We start from the raw sequence: 16,366 nt of genomic DNA, 5'->3' as shown, positions 1-16,366 counted from the left end.
TCTGTGATTCTAAGGGTCAGTGGCCTACAGGAGTAGAAGTATCTTGGGGAGCTCTCTGCTGAATACAGAGCTACGCGAGAATAAAAGTGAACGTGGTACGAAGTAGCGGGATCCAGGACTACTTTGGCCGTGAGGCTTGAGGTGGTCGTATAGAAACAGGCATAACAGAGACTTCGGAAGTTCCTTTATGATCACAGAAACCCAGCTGCACGCGCGGTTTGAAGGACGTCGGGCCTGAGTGGAGTCCCGCGTCTCTAACCCCCACCACCGTGGTTAGGCTGGCCCCAGGCGGTGCGCGTGGATCTCGGAACCTTTGTGTTGGGGATCTTTTGCTGGAGGGACCGGAAAGGGGGCGGGTCCCTTCTGTCACGATGTGGGGAGGCCGCAAGCTCAGCTCCTGCGGGAATCGGCTCCTAGGAGTGCTTGGGCCGAGGTCCCGGGGCGCACGAGCTCAGGCTGCTCGCTTCACCGCTCGGGCAGGTGAGTGTCGCTTCCCCGCGTCCGCGGGGTGGCGGCCGCTGCTGTGCGCAGGCGCGGGCCGGAGGGGGCCGGAGTTGAGCTGCGCTCGGGCCGCGCGAGAGCGCCACGGGGCCCGCGTCCCTCGCCGCCGCCCCTCGGCCGTCCCTCGGCCCCTCGGCCCCTCGGCCCCTCGGCCCCGGCTTCCCGGGGGGCAGCGGGGGGGCGGGGTCCTGGCCGAGGAGCGCGCGGCCGCCCGGCTCCGCCGTCTGCCCCGCGGGGCCTGCCTGGGCCCGCCCGCGCCGTCGCCGCCTCTGCCCTCTCGGCGCAAGGCTTACCTTTTTTTTTTTTTTTCCCAGAAAGAGTTTAACGCAGCCATACCGCTTTATTTTGTGGACTCCACAAACCCCATTGGGCAAATAAAAATCAAGAAAATAACTCTCTGACCCTGTTGCTTGTAGAAGACAGTTTGATTATTTAACTCCTAATACTAACCACAAAGTTAAGTTTGCCCTTTACGTGGAACTCCTGTAACGGGGGCTGGGTGTTAGGCCCTGGGATTTTTTTTTTTTTTTTTTAAGATTCATTTATTTACGTTGAGAGAGAAAGCCAGAGCGAGTGTGCAAGCCCGGGGAGGGGCTGGACCCCTGGACCCGTGACCGGAGACCGAGCCCGGAGCCGGCCGCCGAGTGCCTGAGCCGCCGGGCCCAGGCGCCGGGGTTGTGAGTGCTGCCCCTGGGGTCTCTGAAAAAAATGTTAGAACTGAAATTAGGACAATGGATCCGACGGGAGACTCACAGGCCCACAAATAGAGTTGAGAATCGGTGCTGTAATAGAATGAAAACCAGTGCAGCCGACAGAAATGATCATTTAAACCCACGTGTGTCCACATGGAAAAATGATTCCATCTCCGAGATACCCCGATAGGTAGAAAAAAAAGCAAAGTAGGAGGGGAGCTTTGTGGCGTGCCCTTTTGTGTTTTTTAATTAAAAAAAAAATTAAATGATTTTTAATTTTGAAATGATTTAAGACTTGGGAGAAGTTGCAAAAATAGATCCATGGCCTTTTTTAAGTTCATTTCTGTACAAGATGTGAGACCTTGGTTTAAGGTTTCCTTTTTTGGCCTATGGTATCCAATTGTTTCAACAGCATTTATTGAAAAGACTATTTTTTCCTGCATTGAACTGCTTTTGCACCAGTGTCAAAAAAATCAGCTGGGTGAACTTTATGTTTCTGGTAATTTTCTTTGCTGTAAGGTCCACTTTGTCTAAATGTTTGTTGAACGCTCGAATGTCCAGCAGAATAACCAGTTTATAGAGCAAGTCTCTAGTAAGTGTGAACATACAGACTGGTTGAGTGATAATCTTAGGATGATATGTATATATACACACACATACATACAGTTTTTTCTTCTGTGCAAAAGGGTTTGAGCGTATGTATAAATCCATTTCATGTAGCTAACGTGACAGAATTTGAACTAGTTCTGACTAATCTCAGAATTAGTGTTGTCCTAGTTTAAAAGTTTTATTTTGAGTATCATTTTTTTTTTTGTAACTGTGCAGCATAATATTGGTATGGAAACGGAGGGTATGAAAAACTTTTACATATAATTATTTTTGAAGGGATCCCTGGGTGGCGCAGCGGTTTGGCGCCTGCCTTTGGCCCAGGGCGCGATCCTGGAGACCCGGGATCGAATCCCACGTCGGGCTCCCGGTGCATGGAGCCTGCTTCTCCCTCTGCCTTTGTCTCTGCTCGCCTCTCTCTCTCTCTCTGTGACTATCATAAATTAAAAAAAAAAAAAAAAAATTATTTTTGAAAAATAAAATTGGAGAAATTTCTGATTAGAGTTAGATGGCAGACTGCAAGGCCTTTATTTTATATTTTAGAATAAAATCCAAAATTAAGGGGAAAACCCTTTTGTTTATCAATTGTAATATGAGATTGCCATGTAAAATAGTTTCTTCAATTACATGCATATCAGGAATTTATACTGTGCAGCGCTTTCTCTAGACATCTAATTTTTATTTTCGGAGGTGCCTGGCTGGCTCAGTTAGGTAGAGCATATGACTTTGGATCTTGGGGCTGTGAGTTTGAGCCCCACATAGGATGTAGAGATTACTTAACAATTTTTTTTTCAATTTATTCAGAGATTCAGTTCAGTTGGACTCCACAAACAAAACCATGGGTTTTCAGTGATTACAGAATCATGTGGTTCAAATCCTATAGAATGACTTTGGCCTGCTTGAGTAGAATGAAAATTCACAGGTAAGTTTATTCGTTACTGTGGCAAATATTTACAAAATCATGTACAAGAATAGTTTAGTATCGATTATGTTAATAAACGTTAGTATGAAATAGCTTATGTAGTTTTATTAAGGTATCTTTTATTTATCTAAATATTCTTCCAACAACTTCTACATTTAGAAAGTCAAACTTACAGAAAAGTTGTAACACAGCAAGCACCTAGTACATACCCTTTGAATATCTATATTCAAAGGTAGCTTTTATTTTTAATGTAAGACTATTACTTGGAGAAATACTTTTGACTTCCTCATTTGTGATAAGACACAGCCAATGCAGTGCTTAAAATCATAAATGATTTGAGTACAATAAATACTATAAGGTAGATAACTATACAATTCCAGTTGGTAAGATTGAATCAAAGTAATGTCTTTTTGGCTTTTTTGTTTTGTTTAAAGATTTTATTTATTTATTCATGAGAGACACCTGGAGAGAGCCAGAGACACAGGCAGAGGGACAGCTAGGCTCCTCGCAGGGAGCCCAGTGTGGGGACTTGATCCCTGGATCGGGATCACACCCTGAGCCAAAGGCAGGCGCTCAACTGCTGAGCCACCCAGGCGTTCCAAAGTAATGTCTTTTTGTATTTGTATTTTATAAACCAATTTCTAACCTTGTGAAAAATGCTTCATAGAGTTAAGGTATGAACTCTGTGCATGTGCTGCTTCTTGTAAATAAGCTAGCTCTTTTTAAAACTGGGTGTTGGGGTACCTGGGTGGCTCAGTGGTTACGAGTCTGCCTATGGCTGGGATAGGGATCCCAGGGTCCTGGGACCTGGATCGAGTCCCCCATTGGGCTACTCACAGGGAGCCTGCCTTTCCCTCTGCCTGTGTCTCTGCCTCTCTCTCTCTCTCTCTCATGAATAAATGAAAATAAAATCTTAAAAATAAAATAAAATAAAAAATCAAATTGGGTGTATGTGAAATCATTTGTAGACAACCAAGCAACCACCTACTGTTACCTATGGTATGTTAGTCATTGATTATTGAGGCTTTGCATGAAGTATGAAAAAAGACGATAATATTCATAGGATAATATTAAAGAAACATATTTAAATCTCAAAAGGATAGTAAGTAATCAATGTAGAATGTACTCTGTGTAACTAAGAAAAACACAGTAAAAATTTGAATGGCAGGGACTCCTGGTTGGCTCAGTGCTTGAGCATCTGCCTTCGGCTCAGGACATGATCCCAGGTCCCGGGATTGAGTCCCTGCGAGAAGCCTACTTCTCCCTCTGCCTGTGTCTCTACCCCTCTCTCTCTGTCTCTCATGAATAAATAAATAAAATCTTAAAAAAAGAAAAGAAAAGAAAACTTTAATGGCATTACGTATTCTAATGTAACAATCTTATCCTTTTTTACCCAAGAACTTCTGTAGGATTTTCCTGTCATATACTTTGACATGGAATTTGGCATAATGTCTGATCTGTTTAGTCCCTGCTTGATCCCATTTGATTTTTTTTTTAATTTAGGTGAATTATATACTATCCTGGGCCTTCTTTATTAGATTATTCATTTGACAAATGTTTCCTGAGTACCAAGTGTGTTCCAGGAACTGTGCTAATCACTGGGAAAAAATGGTAAATGAAATAGTCCATACTTTGCCCTCATGGTGTTTAATGGGGAAACATGATCAAATTGTCACATAGCTCCATGAAGAAATACCAAGTTATATGGGAGTTAAAATAGGAGAATATAACCCAGGTTTTGAGAGTCTGGGAAGACTTCTTAGATGGCATTCCATTTAAACTAAGATCTAAAGGATGAAAAGGAATTAATTAGGTATGCCAGGAAGGAAGGGAATGTGAGAAGAATGATCCAGGTAGAGAGAACAACATATGCAAAGTATCTGAGGAATGAACAAGTGGGGTCAGTGCAAGGAAATGAAAGAAGGCCCATGGACTGGAAAGGGGAGGATGAGGAGAGTAGTAGAAAGTACATTTGGGGAGGGAGGAAAATGGGGAACAAATAATTTAGAGCACTATAGGCCATGCTAAGGATTTTGAGGTTTTTTTTCCCCTAATATCACTAGGAAACCATGGAAGTATTTTAAGTGGGAAAATAGCATGATCATATTTATATTTTAGAACCCTCTGGATCCATTGTAGGGAACAGACTGAAGGGGGATATGGTAGGAAGCAAGCAGATGAGGGCAACAAATAGTTCAAGTAAGAGATGATGGTATCTTAGACCATGATGATAATAGAAATGAAGAGAAGATGGGGGCACTTGGGTTCAAATCCTGGCTCTACCATTTACTTAATCTCTCTAAGCCTCACTTTTCTTACCTGTGTAATAGGGATAATGATAGTACCTACCTTATAGAGTTGCCAGAATGGTTAAATAAGGTAACATATGACATATATGGAGTTCTTAAATAGTACCCGCATATAGTAAGTGCAAAATAAATGGTTACTATTACTATTTCTACTTCTGCTACTGTTGCTGTTATTATTATCCTTACTATTAGATGTGACCCAGAAGGCCAAGTTTTGAAACATTCCATTTCTATTGTAATTTACTTTGAAAGCAAATTAACTTTGTTGATGGAACTTCATTCCATCTGTGAATATATTTATTTGCTGTGTGATTATATGAGAAAACCTGGTTTTAAAGCATCAAAAATGAGCAATACATGTAGTTAGAAGCTGATACATTGTTAATTAGAATATACATAATAGATCTTATGTGACATTTTTTAAAATGTCTGTTTTTGCCTGGCTCTTCACTTTGACCTCTTAGGTACCCTTGGACAAGACTATACAGTACTTCTCAAACTACTGTAGACAGCAACGAGATAAAAACATTCCTGGCCCTGGCTCATAGGTGGTGGGATGAACAAGGAGTATATGCACCTCTTCATTCTATGAATGACCTGAGGGTGCCATTTATTAGGTAACATTCTGGAAGCTCTAAGTCTTTTAAAATGCAATTCTTAGGGACGCCTGGGTGGCTCAGCTGTTTGGCGCCTGCCTTCAGCCCAGGGCATGATCCTGGAGACCCAGGATTGAATCTTGCGTTGGGCTCCTGCATGGAACCTGCTTCTCTCTCTCTCTGCCTCTCTCTCTCTCTGTGCCTTTCATGAATAAATAAATAAAATCTTAAAAAAATAATAAAATAAAATGCAAATCTTGGGGGTGCCTGGGTGGCTCAGTCAGTTAAGTGTCTGCCTTCAGCTCAGGTCATGATCTCAGGCTCCTGGGATCAAGCGCCTGCCATCACCCACTACCCTGTGTAGGTCTCCCTGCCCAGGGGGGAGACTGCTTCTCCCCCTCCCTCTGCCTCTCCTTCTACTTGTGCATGCTCTCTTTCTCTCTCTCTCTCAAGTAATAAATAAAATCTTAAAAAAAATAAAATGAGAATTTAATATATCCTTGAAAACTGTACGCTTTTAAGATCTTATTAGCAAAATTAATAATTTGTTTTTATATGTTTTGGATTTTTAAAAAAGAGACAATCTTTTAAAAACAGTTGCTCATCACCAGCCAGGAAAACCTTTGTCTGGGATGAAGATACTTGACGTTGGCTGTGGTGGTGGATTGTTAACCGAAGTAAGTGGTTTACAATTTTTAGGTGGCTTACAATTTTTTTGCCATTTTTTAACTGGTAAAATAATTGAGAAATGTAGGCTTATGATTCATTTAACATTTTAACAAATAGTATTGTTTATTTTTAAAAAGAGAAATGCACAACGTTCTTAATGTTTTTACCATCATAAAACTAATATATGCTTTTTACTTTCTTAAAAAATATATAGAAATTTCAGAAAATCACAGGAAGGAGGATTTTTTTGGTGTTTTTTTGTTTTTTGTTTTTGCACAAAATTGAGCACTGATCTTTCAAATAGCTTTGGAAATTTTGTTGTCTGTTCTAAGAGATTAGTCAGTTTCCACTGGTTTAAATGCAATGATAAGCTATTCTTTTGTACTTGCTTTGGTATCAAAACCTAACAGAGTATTGCCTGCTTGTGGTGCTCTCCCCTTCTTAGGTGCTTTGGACTGCTTGGCAGAATACTAATTCACCCCTATAAAAAGATACTTGCCTCAACTTGTATGAGGCAAACTTGTATTTAGGCCCTGCAGCTCTCTTTTGTAGTCTTCTATCAACACAATAACTTTTGTGCACTTTAAGTATGTTAATAATCTACTATGTGCATGTAAATGTACTATAGGATATAGAACTCTCCTCCCCCGCTGTTCTCAAATAGTTCTTCATAAGTTTTTTGTTGTTGTGACTATTGTTCACTCTTAAGCTTTTTATTATGGTAATTGTCAAATGTGTACAAACTATATAAAATGGTCTAATGAACTTCCATGTACTCATAAATAATCTCCAGTAATTAGTTCCTCACGATTGAGCTTGTTTCCTTTTTGATAAGTTCTTTATTGCTAGCATGTATTCTGTTTTCTTCTTGAAGATAATAGCTTTTTTTTTTTTATCCAATTAGCCTCTAGGGCGGCTTGGAGCTTCAGTTATTGGAATCGATCCTGTGGATGAGAACATTAAGACAGCACAGCACCATAAATCATTTGATCCAGTCCTAGATAAGAGAATAGAGTACAGAGCGTGTTCTCTGGAAGAGATTGTGCAAGAGACAGCAGAAACATTTGATGCCGTTGTAGCTTCCGAAGTTGTAGAACATGTGATTGATCTAGAAACATTTATACAGTGCTGCTGTGAAGTGTTAAAAGTAAGCCTTACTTGGTTTTACTTGTTTGTCTTTTCTTTTGAGTGTGTGTATGTATCCATAGAAATAAGTTTTATAATACTTGAAACCAGGAAGCTAGGATTAGGGGATAGCACCTCTGCTGGAGATTACATTTGCTTCTCAGCTTGCACTCAATACTGGGATTTTTCCAGATACAGTATCCTGATATCCCAGAATCTTGAAAAGTGTTGGTGCTGAACATAATTACAAACAATGGAATTAAAGCTTTTTTTCATTGGTATACTCTGGATTAAGTTCCTAATAGATATTGAATGACAGTCACTAAGAAATTGATTTGGATTGATACTTAAAAAACAAAAACATTTTTAATTTATATAAATTGATTTAGATAACATTTCTTAAGTAACTCTGTATGTGATATATATAACAGCTTTCAGCTTATAAAGGAATATTTCATATATATGATCTCATTGATTTTCTGTACCACCAGATAAGGAAGGTAAGCAGGTACTGTTGTGACCAACTTGGACCAAAAGAGATCAGAATTTGAGAGCTGTCAAAGGTCACTTAGCCAGTTTTTTTTTTTTTTTTAAGATTTTATTTATTTATTCATGAGAGACACAGAGAGAGAGAGGCAGAGACACAGAGAGAAGGAGAGCAGGCTCCATGCAGGGAGCCTGAAGTGGGACTCGATCCTGGACTCAGGAATCATGCCTTGAGCCCAACGCAGATGCTCTACTGCTGAGCCAGCCAGGCATCCCATGGCCTTTTTATTTGTTGGGTTGTTTTTCTTTTCTTTTCTTTTCTTTTCTTTTCTTTTCTTTTCTTTTCTTTTCTTTTCTTTTCTTTTCTTTTCTTTCTTTTCTTTCTTTCTTTTCTTCTTTCTTTCTTTTCTTTTCTTTCTTTTCTTTTCTTTTCTTTTCTTCTTTTCTTTTCTCTTCTCTTCTCTTCTCTTCTCCTTTCTTTCTTTCTTTCTTTCTTTCTTTCTTTCTTTCTTTCTTTCTTTCTTTCTTTTTTTTTTTTTAAGATTTATTGATTTATTTGAGAGAGAGAGGTGAGGGGACAGAGGCAGAGGGAGAGAAAGTCTTAAACAGAGACCTTGCTGAGTGGGGAGGGCCACACGAGGCTCAATCCCATGACCCTGAGATTGTAACCTGAGCTGAAACCAAGAGTTGGACTCTTAACTAACTGCACCATGTGGGCACCCCCTTTTTTGTTTTCTTTAATTGAAGTATAGTTGGCATACAATATTATATGAGTTTTAGGTGTACAACATGTGATTCGACAATTATAGACATTACAAAATGCTCATCACAATAAGTGTACTTACCATCTGTCACCCTAAAAAGGTATTACAATATTGCTAACCACATTCCCTATGCTGTATTTTTCATCTTCATGACTTACTTGTTCTATAACTGGAAATTTATACCTCATAGTCCCCTTTACCTATTTTGCCTATCTCCCCCCTCTCCTCTAGCAATCCCAGTTTGCTCTCTGTATTTATGAGTGTGTTTCTAGTTTTTGTTTGTTCACTTGTTTTGTTTTTTAGATTTCACATGTAAGTGAAATCATATAGTATTTGTCTTTCTATCTGATTTATTTCACTGAGCATAATACCTTCTAGGTCCATCCATGTTGTTGCAAAGGTCAAGATCTCATTCTTTTTTTTAAAGCTAAGTAATAATTCATTGTATATATCTACCGTATCTTCTTTATGTATTCATGTATTGATGGACATCTAGGTTGCTTCCATATCTTGGCTATTGTAGATAATGCTGCAGTAAACATAGAGGTGCATGTATCTTTTTTTTTTAACCCCCTCTCCCATCTGTGAGGTGCATACATCTTTTCGAATTAATGTTTGTTTTCTTCAAGTAAATACCCAGAAATGGAATTACTGGATTCTATGGTATTTCTATTTTAATTTTTTAAGGAGCATCCATATTGTTTTCCATAGTGGCTGCACCAGTTAACATTCTCACCAACAGTGCACAAGGGTTCCTTTTTCTCCACATCCTCACAAACACTGGTTATTTCTTATGTTTTTGATTTTAGCCATTCTGACATGTATGAGATGAAATTTCATTGTGATTCTGATTTACATTTCCCTGGTGATCAGCGATGTTCAGCATCTTTTCATATGTCTATTGTCCAACTTAGCTGCTTTCTACTACCCTGTCTTCCAGATTACTGGCTGACCTATTCTTCTGCATCTTCTAATTTGCTGTTGATTTCCTCTTGTGTATTTTTCATTTCAGTTATTGTATTCTTCATCTCTGATTGGTTCTTTTTTATGTTTTTTTCTCTCTTTCTTGATTTGAACTCTGAGTTCATCCACTCTTTTCTCAAATCTGATGCACATCTTTATTGCCATCACTTTGAGCTCCTTATCAGATAGATTGCTTATCTCCATTGTTTGTATTTTTCTGAAATTTTGGCTTGTTCTTTCATTTGGAACTTTTTTTTTTTTTTTTTTTTTTTAATTCATGAGAGACACACAAAGAAAGAGAGAGGCAGAGACATAGGCAGGGAGAGAAGCAGGCTCCATGCAGGGAGTCTGATGTGGGACTTGATCCTGGCACTCCAGGATCACACCCTGGGCTGGAGGCAGGCGCTTAACCTCTGAGCCACCCAGGCATCCCGGAACATATTTTTCTATCTCCTCACTTTCTGTGTTTGTTTCCATGTATTAGGTATGTCAGGTATGTATCCTGGTCTTGAAAGTAGTGGCCTTGTGTCAAAAAGGCATCATGTGGGCCCTGTAGTGCCTTCCTCCAATTACCAGAAGCAGACATTCTGGGGGTGTCCCCTGTATGGGCTATGTGCGGCCTCAGGTTGTGACTGGGCTATAACTCTGTGCAAGCACTGTAGGTAGAGCTGATCCTCAGCCCAGCTGTGCACAATGACCAGCTGTGACTTCTGCAGATCTACTGGGATGCAGAGCTGGTTTCCAGGCAGGCTGGCTTGAGTGGCTCAGCGGCAGTTGGTACCCACAAGCTGGTGTGTGGGGCTGCCCATCCTCTCTCCAGAGAAGGAATTTCTTTGGAGGGGCCCCAGTCCTGGCTGGGGATGCCACTAGATGTGGTGGGGCAGTAGTTGTTTTGGGAGAATACTGATCTGACCAAGGCTGCCTCCTGGGTGTGGCAGAGTGGGAGTTACTTTAGATCGGCACTCTCCAGGGCAGGGGGGTTCACGGGGGAATGCCAGAGTAGGGCGAGTAGTGCTAGCTAGATAGATGGAGAATGTCAGAACTAGTTCCATAAGAATCAGGCCAGCTAGGCTGAAGGAGGGCAAGAAAAATATGTCCCCCAGTATTTCCATTCCTGAAGAAAGCTTCTTGCAGATTCCTGCCTTTCCAACACATGCCCTAAAATTAGTCAGTAAATCTCCTTCATGTATAACCCTGGTGCTTTTCAAACTGCTGACTCTGTGCTGAATGTCAGCCTGAGTGAGGTATTGTGCTAGTCCTTTAAGAGTAGAGTCTTGGTTTCCATAGCCTTCTGGCCCCTCTGAATTTCAAAGCTGATATTATGGGAGCTCATCTTCCCAGTGCTGGTCCCTGGGACCAGGGGTACCCAAAGTGGGGCTTGAACCCCTGGCTCCTCAGGGTGGACCTCTGTGCCTGTGATATCCCTCCCAATTATAGGTTGCTGTGCCAGGGGTTTGGTTCCCTACCAAATCCCTGCCCCTTCTGCCTTTCTCAGTGTGGCTTTTGCTCTGTCTTTAGTCATGGAAGATATGTAGTTATTGCCTTGTGTGTCCATGGGAGGAGGTGAGCTCCAACTTTACCATCTTCTCCCAAGAATCCAGAGGTCACTTGGTCTTTATGTCAAAGTTCAGTGGACACTTAAGTGGGACTTAAGTTCAAATCTGTAGATTCCAAGTCTGATTCTTCCCATTATATGATTATGCTTACAAAATTTGCCACAAATGTAGTCCTCTGAAGGTGATTCCAATTTTTTTTTTTAATAAGTCCCTTAAAATGTTGTTGTTGTTGTTGTTACTATATTGACTCTGTTGTTAATGGAGGTAACACCCTAAGGTCAAGAGCTAAAAGGATGAAATGCTTAGCCCTTACCTAAATAGAATTTTTAGAAATACTTTTTTATGTAAGTTTAGTTTTAGAGAAGATTACAAAGATAGTACAGAATGTTCCCATCTATCCTTCCCCCAGTTTCTCCTACTGTTAACATTTCACACAATAAGGATAGGAGCTAGGGTGAGGCGAGTGAGGCACATTGGGCACAAAATGGAAGGAGACACTCAAGCTGAGGTGCCAGCCCTGCATTTGCACACTCCAGAAAGTGAGTGCATCCTTCCATATTGTTCCATAGGCACCTCACCTGCCTCACCAGAGTCCTAGACTTCTATGTAACCTAGACTTCTATGTAACCCATTGTACATTTCTCGAAATTGAGAAATTAACATTGACATCATACCTTTTTTTTTTAAAGATTTATTTATTCAGGGATCCCTGGGTGGTGCAGCGGTTTGGCACCTGCCTTTGGCCCAGGGCGCGATCCTGGAGACCCGAGATCGAATCCCACGTCGGGCTCCCAGTGCATGGAGCCTGCTTCTCCCTCTGCCTATGTCTCTGCCTCTCTCTCTTTCTCTCTCTGTGACTATCATAGATAAATAAAAATTAAAAAAAAAAAGATTTATTTATTCATTTGCCAGAGAAAGCACTAGCACAAGTAGGCAGAAGGAGAGGGAGAAGCAGGCCCTCTGCCAAGCAGAGATCCCAACATTGGGCTCGATCCTAGAACCCTAGGATCATGACCTGAGCCAAAGGCAGATGCCCAACTGACTGAGCCATCCAGGCGCCTTGACATCATACTATTAACTACACTACAGACCTTGTTAAATTTCATTAGTGTTTCTACTAATGTCATTTTTCTGGTCAGGATCCAGCCCTGGATTCTGTGTTGGATTTAGTTGCTGTGTCTTCTTAGTTTCCTTCAGTATGTAATAGTTTCTTGGTGTTTCCTCTTAAATGAGTTTTACTAGGCTTATCTTCTATTTTCCAAGCAAAACCCCTTAATCGTTACTTTTTGTGTTGTGTGTCAGTCAGTATGTATGAATGGAGGTTCTTTCACACATATTAGGAATGCTGGCATTGTGGAATTTAAAACTAATTTTGCATTTATGGAAAGCCTTTTAAGAAAATGACCATTGCTTATCACTGTTTCCATAGACTAAGATTCCGTAGGCCATAGATTAGATATTCATTTTTTTTTAAAGATTTTATTTATTTATTCATGAGAGACACACAGAGAGAGGCAGAGACATAGGCAGAGGGAGAAGCAGGCTCCCCACAGGGAGCCCAATGCAGAACCAATCCCAGAACTCCGAGATCACTACCTGGGAGAAGGCAGACGCTCAACCACTGAGCCACCCAGGCATCCCTATATTTCAGTTTATTTATTTTTTACTTATTTTTTATTTTTTAAAAGATTTTCTTTATTTATTTATTCACGACAGACACACAGAGAGAGAGAGGCAGAGACACAGGCAGAGGTTAGAAGCAGGCTCCATGCAGGGAGCCTGATGTGGGACTCGATCTTGGGTCTCCAGGATCATACCCAGGGCTGAAGGCGGCGCTAAACTGCTGGACCACCGGGGCTGCCCTATATTTCAGTTTATAATTTAAGGGCACATTATAGCATTTCAGGGTCTCCTCTTTTTTTTTTCTTTGGTTTTGGGGTGATATTTGAGATATATTCTCTCTGTATATACACACATACACATATAGGTAATAATTAGAAGGAATTTTTGGCATTTTATCCCCATCAAGGTAATGAGAATATGTAGAAGAGGGAACAGACATTAATCTTTGTCATTTGTGGGAGTCAATATAGGAAACACCATAAATACAGCCACTAAAACCTGGCAGACTCAGAGTGCCTGAGTGGCTCAGTTGACTGAGCATCTGACTCTTAGTTTTGACTCGGGTCATGATCTCAGTCTTGAGATCTCAGTCTTGAGATTGAGCTCGGGAGACCCAGCTCTGCACTCAGTGGGGAGCTAGCCGGAAATTCTCTCTCTCTCCGACCCCTATACCTTTCCCTCCACTTGTGCTAGCACTCCCGAGTGCATATTCTCTCTCTCTCTCTCTCTCATATAATAAATAAATCTTAAAAAAAAAAAAAAAAAAGAGCCCAAAGAGTCCCATAAATGGTCTGTATTCATCTAAGGGTTTATCTTGATGTTTTCATATTCTTTATACTAATGAAATCAAAACAAAACAAAACAGTCCCACCTCAATCATTAATGTTTTTGTCAGAGAACACTTATTGGCATTACTCACCTATACAAGATGTGGCACTGTCTGCTGTACAGAACAAGTTAGACTCCGCATCCAAAGAGAAAACAGTGTTGACACATTAGACTGTAAATGTGGACATGTAACATGGAAGTGTGGCCTGATCTCATTCCTATATTTTTATTATAAAGTATTTGTTATGTACAAAAGAAAGTACATAATATGTCACAGCTTGATTTTAAGAGTTCTAAGCTCTGTTGAATAAACCCAGTGAATACATCTGTAGTAGACTACCTTTAATAATGCATTTCCCAAAAGAAAAAAGTATTTTGGTAAATTATACTTTATTTATATTTATGCATCTTAATTGCAGTTAAATTATTTGGAAGGAAGGAAGGGGGTGAGGGAAGCCAAGGCTTTACCTAACTGATACTCGTGACATCTAAAATGGTACTTCTCTCCATATATATATATTTTTTAGCCTGGTGGTTCTTTATTCATTACTACAATCAACAAAACACAGCTGTCTTACGCCTTGGGAATTGTTTTTGCAGAGCAAATTGCAGGTATTGTACCAAAAGGTACTCATACATGGGAGAAGTTTATTTCACCTGAAAAGCTAGAGAGCATTCTGGAATCAAGTAAGTATTAAGAATTTTTTCCGGTTTTCAAGGCTTTAGCAAACTTTTAATGTATCTATAATTATTAATCACACAACCTGGCACTGAATTAAATGGGCCTATTCTCTGGATGTTGGTTTCATCTCTCAAATAGATCACAAACTCCTTGAAGTTAGGATTAAGTATTAAATACCACATGTCTCTCACCTGTGGCACCTAACCTAGGGCCAAGCAAATCACAAATGATCAGTGAATACTTTTTGGCTGCTTAGTCCTCATCTGTTAGAGGATGAAGTACAAGTGTCTATTACTTACTCATCCTCAGTTTGTCCTGTTGATACCCTGCGGGTATCAGCTTATTATATATATATATTTTTCTGATTCCTCCATACTCAGGTATACTTTGAACTTCCTTGTCTCCTTTTATGTCTTTTGTGCTACTTATAGCATGCTTTATATTATGGTTCTTCTGGTGTTTTTAAGCCCCTTTCTGGCCTGTAAGCTCTTTGGAGGAAAACTGTACTCCCTGCAGTGCCTATCCCTGCTTTACACATTGTGAGCTCTTGATTTATATGTTGAATTCCTGTCAAGTAAAAACATTTAGTTGATTTTTGGTATTCCTGCTGAGTACTTAACTCTTGTATGTCTCAGGCTTTTTGTTCATATAACAGTATATCAGTAAACTTGATTTGGAATATTGGAGTATTGTCAATCATATCAATATAAGAAGTTCTAAAGATTTCTGCAAATAAATATTATTGAAAACAGAGTAGAAAAAAGTATTGTAAAGATGCTGTATAGGAACAATCACTTGCTGAAAGATATTTTCTAATAAAAGCTTATGTTTCTTAAGTACTTTAACCAAATTCCAAGCATTGTGCTACTTTATACACATATCTCATATAATTCTAACAACTCTAGGACTATATGTTCCTTACATGACAGAAAATTAAGACTCAGAAATGTTAAGTGACTTCCCTAGGGTCACCATCTAATAGGTGCCAGTCTGGAATTTGAACCCAAGCAGTTGGCTTTAGAGTTTATGTTCTGTGCTACAGTGAAGAATGATTTGTACTTGGTTACAAAGTATTTTTTCCCATTGAGTTTAGGGCTCCTTTTTAGAGTCACATTAGAATCTTGGCATTTGGAAGGCAATTACTTATTAAATCTACCCCTTCTGATTGCTTTTTTCAGATGGTCTATCAGTTCAAACTGTGACAGGAATGCTCTACAACCCCCTCTCAGGTTACTGGCATTGGAGTGAAAATACCAGCCTTAACTATGCAGCTCACGCTGTGAAATCCAAGGCACAGGAACACCCAGTACCTGCTGAGTTTGTTTTTAAGGGGGAAACAGAAGAGCTCAGAGACAAAGACTCCACCAACCCAGGTGTACAGGAAGAGTTGAAGAAATGAATTGTTTCCAAGGACTGCATAATACTGCTTGTCTGATGTTTACATATGTAAAAAATATACAATTTATCTTTTGCGAGTGGAGCGTGAAGAAAAGAAGTCCAACCAAAAGGGCTAAAACCTTGGGCAAAACTTTATTTCGTTTAATACCCACTTTCAAGGGATTATTCTATGGATAAAAAGTTTTGGCAAGGTATTGTGTAATCTAGGCATCTAAATTCCTCAGCCTTTGTTATATAAATAGGGAATGCATATTTGACTTCACTTTACAGATTATATATATTCATCCAGCATGTACGCACATACATTTATGCCGTAATGTGTTTTAATTTAAAGGAATCTGCATTATCTATGCTCTTTATCGAGTTTTAGCCAAAGGCAGTTATGCTTCTGGCTTATGAAAACCAAATATAATTTTATGCCACTTATATTTGGGAAGATAAAATGTATTTTTTCCTTTAAGTTTTAGTTTGTTGGAAAGCAAATGGATTGTTAAATATATGCTGCATTTGGATTCAAACATTAAAATCAAGAAGTTCGGATTATGTTGGACATATTTCTATACAGTTCCATAAATGTTTTATTGTGACTTTTTTTTTTAAGTAGAGAGGACTTTTTAAAACTCAATTAAAAATTCAGTTATGGAAA

At 39.7% G+C, this 16,366-nt stretch overlaps 1 protein-coding gene across 1 annotated transcript; it reads left to right on the top strand.

Moving 5' to 3' along the window:
- Positions 1-313: 313 nt before the first annotated feature.
- COQ3 (coenzyme Q3, methyltransferase) lies at positions 314-16,366 on the top strand. Its single transcript, XM_049092411.1, has 7 exons — positions 314-480; positions 2,604-2,721; positions 5,495-5,647; positions 6,204-6,303; positions 7,200-7,442; positions 14,168-14,327; positions 15,501-16,366. Exons 1-7 carry the CDS (start codon positions 372-374, stop codon positions 15,719-15,721), a joined length of 1,104 nt encoding a protein of 367 aa, XP_048948368.1. The 5' UTR covers positions 314-371; the 3' UTR covers positions 15,722-16,366.

The sequence above is a fragment of the Canis lupus genome, chromosome 12 (assembly GCF_003254725.2).
Source record: "Canis lupus dingo isolate Sandy chromosome 12, ASM325472v2, whole genome shotgun sequence".
Taxonomy (NCBI): domain Eukaryota; kingdom Metazoa; phylum Chordata; class Mammalia; order Carnivora; family Canidae; genus Canis; species Canis lupus.
This window is presented reverse-complemented; position numbering and strand designations above follow the sequence as displayed.